Source organism: Saccopteryx leptura, chromosome 2, assembly GCF_036850995.1.
Source record: "Saccopteryx leptura isolate mSacLep1 chromosome 2, mSacLep1_pri_phased_curated, whole genome shotgun sequence".
In the NCBI taxonomy this organism is placed as follows: domain Eukaryota; kingdom Metazoa; phylum Chordata; class Mammalia; order Chiroptera; family Emballonuridae; genus Saccopteryx; species Saccopteryx leptura.
The window spans coordinates 339,630,546-339,649,479 of NC_089504.1; the positions used below are offsets into that span (position 1 = coordinate 339,630,546).

The 18,934-nt window shown below is 52.4% G+C and overlaps 1 protein-coding gene across 1 annotated transcript; it reads left to right on the plus strand.

Moving 5' to 3' along the window:
• Positions 1 to 1,107: 1,107 nt before the first annotated feature.
• On the plus strand, positions 1,108 to 2,464 carry LOC136392299 (uncharacterized). The gene is made up of 2 exons (XM_066364388.1): positions 1,108 to 1,147; positions 1,245 to 2,464. Exons 1-2 carry the CDS (start codon positions 1,108 to 1,110, stop codon positions 2,462 to 2,464), a joined length of 1,260 nt encoding a protein of 419 aa, XP_066220485.1.
• The last annotated feature ends 16,470 nt before the right edge of the window (positions 2,465 to 18,934 follow it).

Here is an 18,934-nt window from a genome sequence, read left to right on the forward strand (position 1 = left end):
TTTTTGTATTTTTCTGAAGCTGGAAACGGGGAGGCAGTCAGATAGACGCCCGCATGCACCCGACCGGGATCCACCCGGCACGCCCACCAGGGGGCGATGCTCTGCCCATCCGGGGCGTCGCTCTGTTGCGACCAGAGCCACTCTAGTGCCTGGGGCAGAGGCCAAGGAGCCATCCCCAGCGCCCAGGCCATCTTTTGCTCCAATGGAGCCTTGGCTGCGGGAGGGGAAGAGAGAGACAGAGAGAAAGGAGAGGGGGAGGGGTGGAGAAGCAGATGGGCGCCTCTCCTGTGTGCCCTGGCCAGGAATCAAACCCGGACTTCCGCATGCCAGGCCAACGCTCTACCGCTGAGCCAACTGGCCAGGGCCATCTTAACCATTTTTAAGTGTAGAGTAAAAGATGCTTCCAAAACCCCACCACATCCTCAAAGAATCACACCCAGGATCATACGGAGCCTATAGCTCCAGCCAGCCCCGCCCTCTGTGTATGGTCAGCCCCTGGTGCAGGATTATGGTACCTCAGCCCCCTTGAGAGTGAATGTCCCAGGCCCTCCACACTTGCTTTCTCAGTCCTGGTGTCTGCTCAGTCCCATGATGGGTGACCATGACACAGAGGCAGACGTGGCATTTGATGTGGGTTTCTTCTTAGGTTGGACACTGAGTCCCCTGAGGTTCTTCATTTCCAGTTGGTCTGGGGACATCTCTATCTGGCCTGACCCAGATGCTGGGTCACAACTTATCCCCCTGCTCGAGTCAATAATGCCCCCGGCCACTGTGTCTCCAGTCTCTCAGCCTCTCCAGGAAAAAAGACCACACACTGTTCTGATGGTGCCGAGCTCGGACCCTGCGAGGAAGCCATCTTGGCTGACCCCATCTGACTCTGGGGCGTGGGCAGCCATTTGTTGTGGTTGGGCCGCTCTATCTCTGACCTCAGCCCCAGCCTCTGTTAGTTAAGTGCCACCATTACCAAGGACCCCCTCTGAGCCAGTCCCTGTTCTGAGAGCTTTACACACCTGATCTCATGTAGCGCTCTGAACAGCCCTGCCAGTAGGGCTTTATTATCCCAATGATACAAGTCTGGAGAAACAGAGCTCCAAAGAAGTAAAGGACATGTCCAAGGACACAGAGCTGGTCTGCAGAGAAGCCGGAGGTAAGCCCAGTCTGTCTGACTCCAAAGCCAGTGCTCCCAACCAGCACGGAACTGCTGTGTTCTCCCCCTTCAGCGCCCCCACCTCCCTCTCTCCTAGGGCATCTGTTGAAGCCTATGCCCCCAGCCTGTGGTGTTCACCCCCATGTTCCACCCGAGTCAGCTCACCAGCCTCCTTCCATGTTCCACCCGAGTCAGCTCACCAGCCCCCATGTTCCACCCGAGTCAGCTCACCAGCCCCCATGTTCCACCCGAGTCAGCTCACCAGCCCCCGTGTTCCACCCGAGTCAGCTCACCAGCCTCCGTGTTCCACCCGAGTCCGCTCACCAGCCCCCGTGTTCCACCCGAGTCAGCTCACCAGCCCCCATGTTCCACCCGAGTCAGCTCACCAGCCTCCGTGTTCCACCCGAGTCCGCTCACCAGCCCCCGTGTTCCACCCGAGTCAGCTCACCAGCCCCCGTGTTCCATCCGAGTCAGCTCACCAGCCCCCGTGTTCCACCTGAGTCAGCTCACCAGCCCCCGTGTTCCACCCGAGTCAGCTCACCAGCCTCCCTCCATGTTCCACCCGAGTCAGCTCACCAGCCTCCGTGTTCCACCCGAGTCAGCTCACCAGCCCCCGTGTTCCACCCGAGTCAGCTCACCAGCCCCCGTGTTCCACCCGAGTCAGCTCACCAGCCTCCGTGTTCCACCCGAGTCAGCTCACCAGCCCCCGTGTTCCACCCGAGTCAGCTCACCAGCCCCCGTGTTCCACCCGAGTCAGCTCACCAGCCCCCGTGTTCCATCCGAGTCAGCTCACCAGCCCCCGTGTTCCACCTGAGTCAGCTCACCAGCCCCCGTGTTCCACCCGAGTCAGCTCACCAGCCTCCCTCCATGTTCCACCCGAGTCAGCTCACCAGCCTCCGTGTTCCACCCGAGTCAGCTCACCAGCCCCCGTGTTCCACCCGAGTCAGCTCACCAGCCCCCGTGTTCCACCCGAGTCAGCTCACCAGCCCCCGTGTTCCACCCGAGTCAGCTCACCAGCCCCCGTGTTCCACCCGAGTCAGCTCACCAGCCCCCGTGTTCCACCCGAGTCAGCTCACCAGCCCCCGTGTTCCACCCGAGTCAGCTCACCAGCCCCCGTGTTCCACCCGAGTCAGCTCACCAGCCCCCGTGTTCCACCCGAGTCAGCTCACCAGCCCCCGTGTTCCACCCGAGTCAGCTCACCAGCCCCCGTGTTCCACCCGAGTCAGCTCACCAGCCTCCATGTTCCACCCGAGTCAGCTCACCAGCCCGGGCACCGGGGCTGCCATGGTTTCCCACCACTGCGTCTCCAGGACGTGAGCTCCTCAGCTAAACTGGACAAAGCCTCAGCTCTGACTCCAGCTGCAACTTGGGTGTGCCCCATCTGCAGACAAAACTGGGCTCCCAGGCCAAGGGCCGGGCCAGCCTGCCCAAGTGTTCACTGGCTCGCCGAGCATTCACTGAGAAACCACAGGACTGTACTATGATTAGAAATGAGAATTTGGGCCCTGGCCGGTTGGCTCAGCGGTAGAGCGTCGGCCTGGCGTGCGGGGGACCCGGGTTCACTTCCCGGCCAGGGAACATAGGAGAAGCGCCCATTTGCTTCTCCACCCCTCCCTCTCCTTCCTCTCTGTCTCTCTCTTCCCCTTCCGCAGCGAGGCTTCATTGGAGCAAAGTTGGCCCGGGCACTGGGGATGGCTCCTTGGCCTCTGCCCCAGGCGCTAGAGTGGCTCTGGTCGAGGCAGAGCGATGCCCCGGAGGGGCAGAGCATCGCCCCCTGGTGGGCAGAGCGTCGCCCCTGGTGGGCGTGCCGGGTGGATCCCAGTCGGGCGCATGTGGGAGTTTGTCTGACTGTCTCTCCCCGTTTCCAGCTTCAGAAAAAAAGAAAAAAAAAAGAAAGAAATGAGAATTTGGGCCCCTGCGCACCCAGTCCTCAGGTCATGTGAGTCCTGAGTGCTCAGGTAACCAGAGAGTCTTGGCTTAACCCCCAAATAAGAAAGAGAACACACTCTACCTCCATTGTCTTAACTATCCCTTCCAGGTTTGAATATTTCTGCCATTCAAATCCATATTTTATATAGGTGTAATCATAACCTCATGGTTTGCTTTTGTGATATAAAACAGCTTTTGGGCCAAATCCGACCTACTCCCTGTTTTTGTAAATAAAATTTCATTGGGACACAGTGTCATGAATTTGTTTACATACTGTCTGCATGTATGTAAGACAGAGTGAGTGGGTATATAAGACAGAGTTGGATAGTTGCAACAAAGACTCTCTGGCTTGCTAAGCCAAAAATATTTACAGAAAAAAAAAATTGGCAAGTCTTGATTCAGAGGACTCTAAAAAGGTTCCCATATTATCACATAGTCTTGCTGGTTATAATAATTAATGGAAACATGGCGCTCCACTGGGTGGCCTGTGATTTATAACTCAGCCCTTCCCAAGTGGTTGGATAAATCTGCTAGCCTGGCTAATCTGCAATAAAGATCTTGGTGCTTTTGCTGAATGATGTCCTTAGGAAAAATTCCCACATGGATTCTTAGGTCAAATCGTCTGACACTATTGCCAGAGGCGGTTGATAATCGTCCCTGTTGTGTGTGTGTGTTTTGACCCTGTTCTAGAAATGGACTTTCCTGACCCTTGACCCGCGGAGAGCCCCAGGTGGATTCACTGTCTGGTCTTTGAACTTCGGTGCACTTGAACTCTCCCGCTGAGTTCACCGGAGGCTGTTCTTCAGCGCTTGCCCAGACCGGCGGTGCATACCCCCTTCTTCATCCTCTACTTCCATCCCTCCAGGCCTCCGCTGCCAACCCCTTTGGACACAACACTCTCCTCCTCTTACTTCCCTGCTCATCTCTCATTTGCGATTCCCACACCCTCAAAGCCATCAGGCATCCAGAACAGATCTCTTCGTGAACCACAAAGAGGGGCTTAGGCTGGACTGCCCACACAGATGACATTCTGGGAGGGCGGAGATCCGTCCCTGGGCTCCTCCCTTCAGGTCCAACACGAAGCTGGGCACCCAAGCCGCAGGGCTGCCTGTGGGGAGGACGGATGCCTCTCTGCCCGAAGCCTCACTGTGGCCTCTGCCTGCAGTGCATCGCCACGTTTTCTTCCCATGTATTGGCATCTGATTTACTGCACGCATAGACTATTTCCATGAGAGAGTGGCGAATGAGAAACGAAAAACGCTAAAAATGGATTTTTTGCCGAACACAGCCTGCCAGTGAGTTTCTTTTTTAATTGTGGCATTAGGAACACGTGCAGTTCCTTTCACTGAGCTGATCCGATCGAGTGACTTGGTCCCTAGAGGAAGCCAGATCATTCTGGAAAGCCAGGCCCCCACAGTCTGGAGGCCCTGGCCAACGACGTCATCCCCCCAGTGACTGACGGGAAAGATCTCCTCTTGGCAGCCTGGCCTGAAACTGGAGGCTGGAGGGTCCCCATCTGACCCTCCCCTTCCCCTGAGAAGGTCTCTGCTCGTGATCACCCTGCTTTGCTGACCAGGAAAGGGAGATGGGAACAGAAACCCCTTTTTTAGGAAGTTTATTGATTAGAAATGTCTGCCTTATGAGGAGCTTAAATTCCCCCTGCCCTTTTTCCTATTGGCCCTAATTTTGCCTGCCGGAAGTCCTATCTGTCTTTTTTTTGGTCTACGCTATTGCATTTTGAAGTATTAAGATCCTGTCTCCCTGTAATATTTTTCTTTCAGCCTAAATTTTTCCAATTCCTTTAACTACTTTTTTCTTTATGTCCTTCCTCCTAGGCCCTTGCCAAAATCAGGCCTTGCTAGAAGTTGCAATACCTACCATTAGGTGACAGAGCCAGTATAGTAAGCGTGCCCTGTGTACCGGGTTCAAGCGCATTACATCCAGTACCATGTTTAATCTTCCCAGCTGCTCTAAGAGGCAAGCGATGTTACTGTCCCATTCTACGGATGAGCCCCAGACAGAGCTCAGGGATGCACAGTTAAAGTCCTGTGAGTTGAGCTCCAGCATTGCTGCTTTCTAGTTTGGGCCGTTCCTCGAGTTATTTAGCCTCATTTTCTCATCTGTCCAGTGGGATGGTGAGTCCTATGTCCTAGAGATGTTGTGAGGGTACTAAGAGGAAGTGTGCCCATGGCATGGGTAAGGTCGACACAAGGCCTTCCTCGGTCTTTTCTCGGGAAGGACTGCCCTTCAGTTTGATATTCTTCTTCCCCCAGAGACACTCGGAAAAGCAGACTGACCATCTCCCTTCTCCTTCCTCTTGCTCAAGGTCATACTCCCTTGTTAAGTGAAGACACTGTTCCTGTCTTTGTCTCATTCAAAGATTTGGCCCTAACTGGAGTCTTGTGCAGCCCTGAGGAAGGGTTCTGGGGTGTGTGGCCATTGGTCCTGGGGAGGTGGTAGGCAAGAGGGCCACCCCTGCGTCACACTGTCTGTGATCCATTTCACACACGTGACAATGAACGACCTCCCTCCCCCGCCCCTGCAATTGTCCGCTCCTTCTGGAGAGCGTGCTGGGTTTGTGGAAGGTGGAATGTGGGAGAGCTGCCCAGACAACTGCTGGATGCATTCTATCCCCACTCTGTGGCCCGACAGATGTAGGTCCAGGTCCCACCACCATGGCCTGCCTCTCTGAGCAACAGAGGTTTCCAGCCACAGGCAGCTGGCTCCTCTCTAGTACCTTGTATGTCTAAGCGAAGGCAACCCAGTTTTCCAAATGAGCCATTATAGAAATACACAATGAGCTGCTAATTTAGTGGGTCCTGATTTCTTTACACAAACACTTCAGAGGATAAATACACGGCTGAGCATTTTGGGAACACATGTGGTCATCGGACTCAGCAAGCCTAGGCCAGTTCGGCTTCTGCAGCGCCAGGATGCATGCTGGGCCTGGCCACACCTGCGGCTGGGCCTCGGCTTCACCCTTGACCTGCACTGGGTTGTATGTTCTCAAAGGGCGGGACGACCCGACCTTCTTTGGACTTGTCTCTCTTGTCATGTATCTGTGAAGATGTGTCCCTGATAAATTTTACTTTAAACATTTTATTTTGAGGTAACTATAGACTCATAGGCCTTTGTGGGAAATCAGATGGAGAGACTCAGTATTCTTTCCGTCCAGTACCCACCCCCACCCCCCAGGCATCTTCATCTTGCATAATTTTAGTGCAGTGTCACAGCTGGGAAACGGACTTAATCCCTGATACTTTTTGACCCTCAGCAGCCCCCGTAGCATTTTTCCTCTTTCTTTCATTCTCTCTTGTTTCCTTTGGCCTGTTTCTTTTCCTCTCCAATTCCTTCTTCTTCCACTTTCATTATCTTTTATGGTCCTTTCCTCAAGTTTTACCAGAACCAATGTGCTTTGGTAAAGCCCTCAGTCCAGCTCTATCCCTGGGGGGTGGGGTGGATGGCTGTGCCCCTCACCTGGCTGGGAGCGTGCCAGGCTTTCTCCAAGATAACATTCCTCCATGCTCCATCCTGGGCCGAGTCTCAGCCACAGAAATGCTTCCAGTCCACTATACTCCAGGTCGGGCAGCTGCTCGAGGATCAGGGGTTTACCCATCCGACTGACACCAACAGCACCGACCCAAATACAGACCCTTCCCTCACCCGCTCACTGCAGGATTTCTACAAGCAAGGTGACCTGATTCTGTTTTCTCTAGGATGGCCTTACCCTCTCATAGGTTTTGTGGTTTGGGAGACTAGACTCTGTGGGGAAAGGTTTGCCTGGGTCTCATGGCCAGGAAGTCGAGAGCTGGGGCCAGGAACGAGCTCTCTGATCGCTTATCCAGAGCACCTGTCACTCACAGACACCCACCGCCTTGCCCCAGCCTGCGACGGAGAGAGGAGCCCACGTCAGAGGCTCCTGAGACCTGAGAAACGCCAGCACCAGCCTCCGAAGCTCTTGCTCAGCTCCGGGATCAGCAGAAACGCCTCTGCTCTGCCTTTTCTCAAGTTCGGGTTCCCTTGGATCCTTCTGATGAGGGGCTGCTAACCGTTGTCTGCACCAGCATGTAGGTGAATGTGCCACAGTGAATACACGTGCAGTACTTGGAATCAGGCCCTATAGTCCTGGGACACCCACAGATTGTAGGGCTTCGGGTGAGTCACTTTATCTCTGAGCCTCACTTTCCTCCTCTGCAGGAGGAACGTAAAACCTTCACATGGGTATTGTCGCGTGTCAATGGGATAAGGGACGCCGGTTTAGCTCCGTGTGGGGGTTCCGAGAAGTGCACACAGAATTGCGGTTGACACCATTCAGGAAAACTTCGGGCCTTGAGAAGTGACATGCAGTGATATATATGCAGTTCTGCAGTTGGGAGAGGCGCTGGGATGGAGGCCGATCGCCCCGAGGTAGGGGTGGTGGGGGAGGGGTTTACCGTAGAACTGTGATGGACTCTCTCCCCAAACACTCAGACCTGTGAAACTAATACAGAAGGCAGCCCATGTCTCCCACCTCTTTTTTAAAAACTCTTATTGAATTTATTGGGGTGGTTGATTAATAAAATTATACAGATTTCAGGTACACAGTTCTACCACACATCATCTGTATGTTGTACTGTGTGTTCACCACCCCAAGCCAAGTCTCCCTACGTCATCACCTACCGCCCCCACCCTCCTCACCTCTCCCACCCCTTTCCCTCCTGCAATCTCCACACTGTTGTGTCTATAAGTTTTTTTCTTTGCTTAATCCCCTCACCTTTTTTTTGTTTGTTTGTTTTTGTTTGTTTGTTTGTTTTTTTCTGAAGCTGGAAACGGGGAGAGACAGTCAGACAGACTCCCGCATGCGCCGGACCGGGATCCACCCGGCACGCCCACCAGGGGGCGATGCTCTGCCCCTCTGGGGAGTCGCTCTGCCGTGACCAGAGCCACTCTAGCGCCTGGGGCAGAGGCCAAGGAGCCATCCCCAGCGCCCGGGCCATCCTTGCTCCAATGGAGCCTCGGCTGCGGGAGGGGAAGAGAGAGACAGAGAGGAAGGGGGGGGGTGGAGAAGCAAATGGGCGCCTCTCCTGTGTGCCCTGGCTGGGAATCGAACCCAGGTCCCCCACACGCCAGGCCGACGCTCTACCGCTGAGCCAACCGGCCAGGGCCCCCCTCACCTTTTTCAGCAGACCTCCAACCCCCATGCCCTCTGACAGCTGTCAGTCTGGTTTTCGTATGTACGAGTCTGTCTCTATGTTGTTTGTTAGTTTATTTTGTTCATTAGATTCCATATATATAGGTGAAATCATATGGTGCTTGTCTTTCTGTGACTGACTTAGCATAATAAGCTCTAGGTCCCAGTTTCCTTTTGGTTAAACATGTTTTCCCTCCAGCTCATTATTAGCTCTCCTCACCTCTGCAGGTGAGATAAGGTGGCAGAGAATTGATGATGTCCTGTGTCTAGGCCATCGCCCTGATCACTCACAGAAAATCTTCCTGCCCAGAGCAGCGGCCTCCGACCTGCCGTGCGCCTGAGTCCCACTCATCCTCTCAAGAGATTTCTAGCAAAGTGGCTCCCGAGCCTGACTGTGCATCAGAATCACCCAGAAAGGACTGAATTAAAGGCTTAGCGAGTGAGACTGTGGTCTCTAGACAGTGGGAGGCAAGGGAGGAGTCCAGCCTTGTCACTAGATCCAAACTTGTGCAAACCTTGCTGTAGATTCTGATGGGTACCCAGGCAGACCCCAGACTGCGCCTCATCTTAGCCCCTGACCTGAGCAGCTCTAACTGCATGCATCCAGGGTCCTGGCTCTGGACACAGAAGACTCCCTGCTTCTCCCCTGTGCCATGGCCAACTCCCATCAATATGCTCATTTTAGAGGATAGCAAGGAAGTAAAAACATTCAAAATCAACAGTCTATTTTTCTCAATTACTAAACCAAATCATTTGTCTCACGGCTTGTAGGATATCCTTTAGGAACTCATGTTTGTCTTGTGACCCTGTTTCCTATTGTCTTTAGAAACCCTGGGGTTGGGGACAGCAGAGCTCTAGCTCGTTAGTCCCATCAGTAAACATGTCTAGAGACTTTCCTAGGTGCCCACACTCTGCTGGGCCAGTGCTAGACCTGGCCCCTGCCCTCCCAAAGCTAAGAATAACAGGGGACACACCACTGAACAGTCTTATAAACTGTGGCACTGTGACAGAGACACACAGGGGACCAGGGCAGGGCAGGGCAAGGTGATCTTGACTGTCTCAGGGGTCAGAGAGCAAAGCCATTCTGGAGAGAGTGACACTGGGCCGAGTTCTTAAGGATGAACTCTCTGGACTGGAAGGGAGGAAAGAGCATTCTAGATACAAAAAAACAAAACAAAAACAAAACAAAACCAAAAACCAATGTGTTAAAAAGCCCTCAGAGGGAGGAAACATTTACGGAGCTAAAGGCAATTGGTTGAAGGCAGAGGATGGGCAAGCATGAGACTGTACATGGAACCATTGAGGGCAACGGGGCCCGGAATACGTGAATGTCAGGATCTTCTCCTACAAGCATGGCCAAGTCTTGTAGAACTCCGGGTGGGCAGGTGACTCCATCTGATGGGTTCGCAAAGACATCTCTGGCTACATTGGAGCAATCAGGCCAAAGGCAGTCAGTAAAGACGAAGGGATGGAAAGCTACGGACGCAGTCTAGGAAAGAGAGGCTGGCAGCTTGGAACAGACTGTTAGCAGTAGATGTGAAGGGAAAAACATAGAAAAGGTCTCCTCAGAGCCCACCTCCTGCAAGGCTACGGTGGTTGCTCATTCTCTATGACATGCTGCAGTCTGTCTCCTGAGGCAAACTCCTGAAAATAGCAACCATTGATTTAAAGAGAGAAGAAGGGAGAGAGAGAAAGAGAGAAATACTCATTTGTTGTTCCATTTACTTATGCATTCATTGGTTGATTCTTACAGGCACCCTGACTGGGGATCGAACCTGCAACCTTGGTGTATTGAGACGATGCTCTAACCAACTGAGCTACTCTACTAGGATTGCAGCCATGTTCTATTTTCACTTCTTACCTCTGGTGGTTGGGGTGTGGCAGGCCTCAGTCCACATCTAAGGAGTAACTGGCATGCTGTAGTTCAGAGATGTGACTCGACTAATGATTCCTAATCTTCACCAGAGAATTCAATGCCCTTGCCTTCTAGGAAGATTCCAGTGCATGGGTTTAGGGTGGGAGTGGGTAGGATGGGGTGTGGGGACTAGTTATGATCAGGATATGGATGTTTTACTGTTGTGTCTCCTGGTGGGCTATAGGCTTCCTGAGAGCATGACCGTTGTGCCCCTACCCCCAGCATTCTCCCTGGCCCACTGTGGTGCTCAATAAATACTGAGTGAACAGAGGAACTCTTTGCCCAGCCTTCCCTAACATGCTCTCTCACTCTGAGCTAAGCTTCCTGGCTGTTGGCCAGGAAGGTCCTTGCCCCCAAGGACCCCTCGGTAAGTCCTTGGAGAAAGGGTTTAAAGAGCTATCTCCAGTGAGCACCCCCTCTTAATCTTACTCCACGCAGGGGTCACCTTGGAACATACAAATAGTTGGCAATTTCTTGATGCAACTTGTTTTTCTTATTTTTACAAGAACAGGAGGCCAGGGAAGGGCTCTGAGGGGAAGTTTGAAGGCTCTCTCAGGATAAGCCTTGCAAATGAATTAGCAAAAACAGACTTTTCCTGCAGTACCCTGAAATAGCAGAAGTCTCATAGAGAGGTCTGGCTCTTACCTAAAATACTCTCTGCTTCCCTTCTTTGGAAGAGCCTGTCCCTCCTCCAGGCTGGTGGAGTGAAGAAACGGAGGCAGCAAGGGGCCATCGTGCAGGACCTATAACATACTTCACCAACCACGTTCTACATAGCCTCACGACAGCCCTGGAAGGAAGGCTTTCCAACCTCCTCTTGCAGATAAAGGAAAAGAGGCTCAGAGAGGTTAAGTGACCTGCCCAAGATCACACAGTTGGTTAGAAAAAAACAGTATAAGACCAAGTAAAGGCACCCCGCTTCCCCACAGGAGCCTCCCATGAGCTCTGAACAAAGGGAGTATGATAAGCAATCACAAGAGAACACGGGAGTGATCACAGTGGGTTGGTTACAGCCAGAAAGTTCCTTAGAGTTCTCATTGAGTAAGTGCTGTAATACCAAGGGAGGGAAAGAATGATGTGTGCACAGTCCCTTTTCATCTACAAAGCACTTTCAATGACTTAAGGTAGTGATAGAACCGTCCCATCCTTCAGATGAGGAAACTGAGGCACAGAAAAACCATCATTTAACCCATATGTCATATTCAGGGCTTGAACCCTGGGCTTTTGGCTCCAAAGCCAGCGTGCGTGTCTCTCCATCAAGCTCAAGTAATCCAGAGTCCCCGCTTTCTGGGGTAGCAGCACTTCCTAGGAAGTTGTTGACACATAATGCAAAGCTGGTTGTGATCCTGAGACCAGGTGAGTAGAGCAGAGAGTGACGTCAGCCCCTAAGAGCTACGTATCAGATAGTTGGGAACAGGAGGGAGAGAAACACAGCTTGGAGCGCTGCTGCTACAGGAGAGGCAGGAGGAGCAGGAGAGTTCCGGAGGCTCTGGGGTCAGTGATGTGTTGTGTCCGGACAGACTCGTGACTATTCATGAGATGGTGAAGCCCGTTTAGAGGCACTGTCCTGGGTGAGGGCAGAGAAGAGAAGAGAAGCCAGGACCGGACAAGTGTTTGTGCAGAAAGAGACAGGCCCAGGGAGCCCCTGGGGAGGGCCAGGCTTGTCTGCACAAAGCCACTCAGGCGAAGGTGCACGAAGACCGTCCTCTGGTCCAGGCACTGTGCTGGGCTCCGTGTGAAGCAGGAGGGTCACGCAGTGTGGAAAGTGCTGTCAGAGATGCTCTTCCTTCCGACTGTTGTAGAATCACAGAGAAAGGAGAGGGGGTGCATGCTGTGGGCGCTGGGGAGAGCCCGTGGGAGAGGCAGAATTAGATAGGATTTAGAAAATGTGCACGAAGTTTGTTAGAGAAGTGGGGAAAAGGCACTCCTGGCAGAAAAAGAAATGATGACTACAGCAAGTGCATGGTTTGATATCGTCCGGGTTACAGAAGTGTCTGGAAGACTAGGAGCCGGGTGAGGCAGGAAAGGCAGGTACACGGGTTAGGCCTTTCTGGCTGTGATGTGTTGAAAACCTGAGTCAAATAGCCTAGTGGGCATGCGTGGCTTGCCTTCCAGCATCCATGGCCCCCATTCCAGCCCAGCACAGTTTGTCTGGGGAGGATGAAGGTGGAGAAGGTACCCTTCTCTACGCTCTCAGTCCCTGCGGTCTAGGTGGCACGTCACAGGCAAGTCCCAGCTGAGGTACTAGATGTGAGCCTAAGCCAAGAGGCAAAACATATTCCCTTGATGTTATGGACACAGTGTATGCCCTAAAAGTTCGTATGTTGAGGTTCTAAACTGCAGAACCTCACAATATATCCTCATTCAGAAACAGAGTCATCGCAGGTGTAATTAGTAAAGATGAGGGCACACGGGAGTAGAGCGGGCCCCTAATCCAACACGACTGCTGTCCTTATGAAAGGACTCCATGTGAACAGACAGACGCACACAGGGAGAACCCCATGCAGACATGGAGGCAGAGACCGGGGCGGTGCGTCTACAAGCCAACGAAAGCAGCATGGGACAGATTCGTCCTCACAGGCCTCGGAAGGAGCTGCCGGCACCTTGGTTGGGACCTCCAGCTTCCAAAGCTGTGAGAGAGGAGGTTCCTGCAGTTTAAGCCACCCAGCCTGTGGTACTTTGCTCTGAGCACCCTCGAGGATGAATACAGCTGGTGGCACTGGTTCTGGGATGGGCTTGAGAGATAAGCTGCTTCAGCCAGAGGGACATTAACTTTTGCACATGCCACCTACACACACTTGGTTAACTTCTTCTGGATGACACCTGGAGCTGGAGCAGCTGCTGCCATTTGTGTCACCACGGAGGAGGCTTTCTGAAGGGAGGCTATGGAAAGGAACCCCTCAGAGAGATGGGGGAGAAGGCACGTCCCCATGAGGGGTCTGCACACCTGCCTCCAGCCACATCCAAAGCTATTCCTACTTCTAGATTAGTAAATTTAACACAGGCCAACACCTTCACTTTGGGCTTAAGCCAGGTTGAGTCACTTTTGTCTTCAGCTTGTGACAGAAAGAGTTTTGACTTATAGAGTTTAACAAACAAAATAAAGAAAGAAAATAGGTTTTCCTAGAAAGAGCCTGAACTTGTATGCAAATACATGGGAGAAAGAGCTTTCTAGGAAGCACGGTGGGGACTATAGGAACACACCCTGTAAGCACCTTTTTTTCTCTCGTCCTGTTTTGGGGTTTCCTCACGTCGTGACAGCAATGTGGCGGGCAGCACGGTGATGTCGCGCCAATGTGAAAGGGGTTAGGGATGAGAACGTGGTGATGATGAGAATAAAACTGCTGGATTTTTGAGGGTAAAGGACGTGATGCAAAAAGGCAAAAACTGGGTCTCCTTTATTTAATACCCAGCTCGGGGCTGTTGCTGTTGGAACTCAAAAGGCTGAAGCCTGAGAGGGAGCCGGGGGCAAGGGTCTGGCTTACGCAGCTTTCTGAGGGGTCCTATCTCCTTCTGCAGGAGGCAGTGAGCGGGTGGATCAAGGCTGTTCCTGGGAGCCAGGGCTCCCCAGGAAACTCGGCCAAGATGTTGGCTCACTTTGCTCCAGGAACAAAGGCAACTCTGTTGATAAAAAGAGCCTTTGGGTCCAGACTTCTCTTGATTGTGTGTGCTCTGTTGTTGCTTTTAAAAACCTAATAATAATTAAAAACCCCGGGAAGTCGGTGAGTGGTTGGGGCAGGAGGAAAGAGACCAGAGGCAGTTTGGAAAGGGCCCTGGCTTGACGGCAGTTCTGATCCTGGCTCGGCTGCCCACGAGCTCAGTGACTTCAGAAAGCCGCAGTCTTCTGAGCCTCCGCTTCGTTATCTGTGAAACACAGGGCTCAGCCCTAAGGACAGCACCAGATCTACACTCCGGCATTAGGTGAGGAACAGAGGAGACGAACTACACCAGACTCAGCACCTTGACCCCCTGCTCAGAGAGCTCAAGATGAAAGAGCCCCATTTCAGACACAGCAGCAACAGTTCCCAAGCCCGTGCGGGAGAATGGGGTGGGGCCAGTCACGGAGGAGGAGGTGGAGCTAGGAGGAGGAGGTGGAGCTAGGAGGAGGAGGTGGAGCTAGGGCGGAGATAGCTGTGCTTTCCGGGAGGCGGAGCCCTGGCCTGGGAAAACTGCTCCCGGAACCGGCAACTGGGAGGAGGAAAACTAATCACGGCAGGAGTTAGTACTAATTGAGCTGCAGCTTCTGAGAGCCATCATGTTCCCATAGCCCTTTTCCCTATGTTTCCAGAATTTGTTTCTAGATACTCACCACTTCATTTCTGCTCTTTTTTTTCTGGACGTGCTTGTGCCCAGAGCCAAACATTGTATTTCAGTTAGGGTCTAGAACAGATCCCAACCTTCTTAACCTGGACACTCTGCTCCCACCGATGGGCCTCAGACCGTGTTTGTCCTTTTGTGCAGTTGCTGTCTCACATGCTCAGTGCGGGCTTAGCTCTTGGCCGGCCGGCTCATCAGCCTGTTCCCCGCCCTGCCTCCTCTATTGGGACTGCCAATCAGCTTTCCCGTCCTGTCCCTGTGATTGATTTCTGGGCTCTGTATGTAGAACTTGACATTTATCTGCTAAATTTCACCCTGTTGGTTCAGGTCCACTGTTCCTAGCTGTCAAGAGCATTTGAATCTACCATATTAGCTTCTTTGAGCGGTGGCGTGGGGGAGGGGAGGAGGGTGGGGCTGGCTGTGTCGGAGCCGGGTGGGTGGTGGCTGGTCACCGGGCTAGCTGGTCACAGCTGCAGGGCCTGGTCAGCTCGGTGAAGGGGAAGGAAGGAGGACAGGGAAAGGATGGGCGTTAGGAAAGAGGGGCCTGGCTGATGTAGGACGTGACAAGGTTAACAGAAAACATTTAACGTGAGTTGGTAAATTTGGGTTTGGTGATAGCTTTCAGGGCAGTTCAGCCATAGTCCCAGGAAGCTGTGATACCCGAGGGTCAGGGCGCTACAAGTGAGACCAGTCAATGGCTGGGGGAGTGGAGGCCCGAGCCCAGTGCCCTGGATGAGAAGGAGGTGCTAAGAACTAGTCAGGGTGTTCACTTCCATTCCTCTCCCTGCATCCACTCCTCACATCCGTAAGCCATCTGGACCTGCTGATTCCACCATCCAGCTGTCCTGCAGGTGGCCTTCTTCCCAGGCCTCTGCTTCTTCTCCAGGTTAAACATTGCCGTTTGTGTTACTAACTGATCTCTTGGCATTCTCAATCCACCCCCCCTATCCCCACCCCATGTGATGCCACAGGATCTTTCAAACATACAAGTTTGGCCACGTCACTTCTCAATTATACCCTTAAACGGTCCCCCGTGGTCATTACTGTGAAGTACAGACTCTTCAGCGTGATGCAGACACCCTCCGTGGTCTGGTTCCTGCTACTTCCCCAGAGTCCACTTCAGCCCCGTCCATCCCAAACGAATTTCAATCAAATCGTGCTGGCCGCCCAGCCTTAGCACATTCTGATCCCTCTGGCTGGACTGCCCCACGAACTCTCCTCTCCTTCATCTGTGAACTTTTTCAACCCGGTGGAACCTCCACAGGGAAGCCCTCCTGGAGTCCAAGGTCTGAAGCTTGATCTTCCTCAACATGAGAGCTAGTGGCTTTTACACATATGACATCAGCTCGTCACCTGAATTTTATTAGGCTGTTTATCTATCTCTCTCCCTAGCCTGCAAGCGCCTTGAAAAAGGGTTTGGCTCTTGTTTATCTCTGCATGTAATATGTGATCAACAGGTGTTGATTAAATGGAAATGAATATTAAGGTTTCCAGGCACACAGTCTAGAAGCATGAGACAGAGCTGAGACTGAACAAAAAACTGAGACACCAGGGTGAGTGTGTGTGTGTGTGTGTGTGTGTGTGTGTGTGTGTGTAAGAGAGATGGGGGCAGGGAGGGAGAGAGAGATTATGAAAAGGATTAGACTTCGAGACCACTAAACCAGGGATGAGTGTTTCCGCTACCTCACAGGTAGGTGCCTTTGGAAAAGCACATTAACTGCGCTGAGCCTCGGTTTTCTCACATGTTCCATGGGGATAACGAGGCCCAGCTCTGACGCAGTGTAAATGAAACCCACCTCACCCCCTGCCTGCATGTGGCAGGTTATCCATAAATAGCATGCACTTGATGATCTTGCTCATTATGCTGCAGAAATGTAAGTCAGCTGCACAGGACAGCTTCCCTATTGGAGCCCAATTGTCATCAAATGTCCCTTCCGTACATTTGAGCAAAGGAGGACACAAGATCTTGATAGCCAGACCCAGGAAGGACTCGTCCTGAAGTCCTCACTGGGACAGCTGGTGAAGGGGTCTGGACCCCTGGGCCAGCTGTTCAGGGGCCCCCTGACCCTCCAGTATCCACTCTTCATTTCCTCCCTTCCATAGTGTTTGTATCAGTCCCTAGAAACTCTGCCTGTATAACACTGCCTTGTGACAGGCAGGTGACAGCTTCCAGTATTTCAGTTTATCTCCCAATAGTTGCTTCTGAAACTTACGCCTTTCTCTAGAGAGGCCCCCGAGACCCGATGCCGAGACAGGCGCAGCCCGCCGCCTCCGCAGCGCCCCGATACGCCATCCCCCTGGTGGTCTGCATCCTGGGGAGGCGGCTAACCTCATCTCATAGGTCTAGGTCTCCGAGGTTTGAGATTTTCTAATTTCCTACCCAGATTCTGAAGTTCAATCTCTTTGAAGAATGAACATTCTCTTTTGTTCCCTGTCATTATGGTCATATGTCCTTGACGACATCCTCTCATACCAGGGGTCAGTAGATGTTTTCTGTGAAATCCCAGAGAGTCAATATTTTAGACTTTGGAATGTCTGTGGTCTCTGTCACACATTCTTCAACAAAAATTTCTGCAGCCTTTTTAAATGTAAAAATCATTCATAGCATGGGGTTGCACAAAAATGGCCCACGGGCCGGATATGACCCCAAACTAGACAGCCATGGTTTGCTGACGCCTGTCTCACACCATTCACTAAATGCACTCCGGCCTCCCTCCCTCTCTCCTTCTCCTCCCTCCCCTCCCCTTTGCAACTCTTCCCTTCCTGCTATGCCGTCCCTTCCTCCTCTTTTCTTGCCCTCCTTCCCCTTCTCTTTCTTCCTCTAAAGGAGGAGACATGGGAGGCCTAGTAAATGCCCTGGGTGTTGTGCTGTGACCAGAATTCTAAAGATAAATAAAACAAGATTCTTCCTTTCAAGGAGTTTCCAACATTGGAAGAGATCGAGCCTGTCACAGTAGGTGGCAAAGTGCACTGACACGGATGGCAGCCCATTGGCACTGACCGCGTGCGGCAGGAGTGCAGTAAGGAGCACCCCCTGGTGTGGCAACCATTATCCCAGGCACACAGCCGGCCCTGCAGCCGAGGGCAGAGAGAAAGGGGGCCTCTCTGCACAGTGGGCAGTCCCAGGGAGATGGGATTGGACATCGAGCCTCAAAGTAAGATTCTGCTTGGCAGTGCTTTCCAATCAGGAGCAACACGTAAACCAAGCAGTGAAGACAAGAAAGTCTGTGACTTGTCTGAGAAGAATTCACAGGAAGTCAGGTGGGGTCTGGAACATTCTTGGGGTTGAGATGATGTAGCAGGTCAACCTCTGGAGTCAGAGATCGTTCAAACCTCAACTCCCTCACTCACTAGTGGGGTCTTCGGGTTACTTCTGTAAGCAATCTAAGCTTGTTTCTTTGTTTGTTTGTTTTTTGATCTGTCAAGTTGGAGATGATAGTACCTCTCTTAGAGGGCTGTTGGGAGGAATGTGTGAGTTGATGAGTATAAAGTGCTTAGCACAGGGCTTGGCACAGAGTAAGTATTCAATCAATGCCAACTGCTCTTATCAAGAGAAGAAGGAAGGCAGTGCAGGGTCTGGCTGTTGGCCCCAGATCGCACCTGCCTGAACCATCTTTAGACTTAAACCTATAGGCAAGAGGGACACTTTAAATCTTTTTTTTTTCTTTAATTAAGTGAGAGGCAGGGAAGCAGAGAAACAGACTCCCACATGCACCCCAACTGGATCCACTTGGCAAGCCCCCTAGTGGGCGATGCTCTGCCCATCTGGGGCCGCTACTGCTCAGCAACTGAGCTATTTGAGCATCTGACAAGGAGGCCATGGAGCCATCCTCAGTGCCCGGGGAAAACTTGCTGGAACCATTCTAGCCATGATGCAGGAGGGGAAGAGAGATTGAGAGAGAGAGAGAGAAAGAGAGAGAGAGAGAAGGGATGGAAAAGCAGATGGTCACTTCTCTTATGTGCCCTGACTGGGAATCAAACACAAGACTTCCACACGCTGGGCCAATGCTCTACCACTGAGCCAGCTGGCCAGGGCTGGACCCTTTAAATCTTTTAGGCGAGGTCACCAGCATTAATCTGTCTTAGGCTCTAACCTCCTTTCTGACTATGGACATTGAACTGTAGGGCATGTGTGACGACCCTTGCTTCACAATGGAGAAAAGTGAGGCTTAGAGAACTTAAATGACTTCTTCCTCAAGGTCAATCGGAACCAAGCAGACCTGAGCCTGGTTCCCCTGAACCTGAGGTTTTGTGCTCTCCCCCTCCCACACTACTCCCTCGCCTGCTGATGGCACCATGCCCAGCCTCGCCCCGGCTCCAATTAGCAGACAAATCAGAAGTGGCTGGCGGGGCTCCGTGCCTGCTGCTGTCGTGTTTATCATTCATCAGTGGAGAGAGGCGGTGTGCTAGGCGGGTGAGTCAGACCCCCACGGAGAGAAGCTTTAAGGTGATGTGT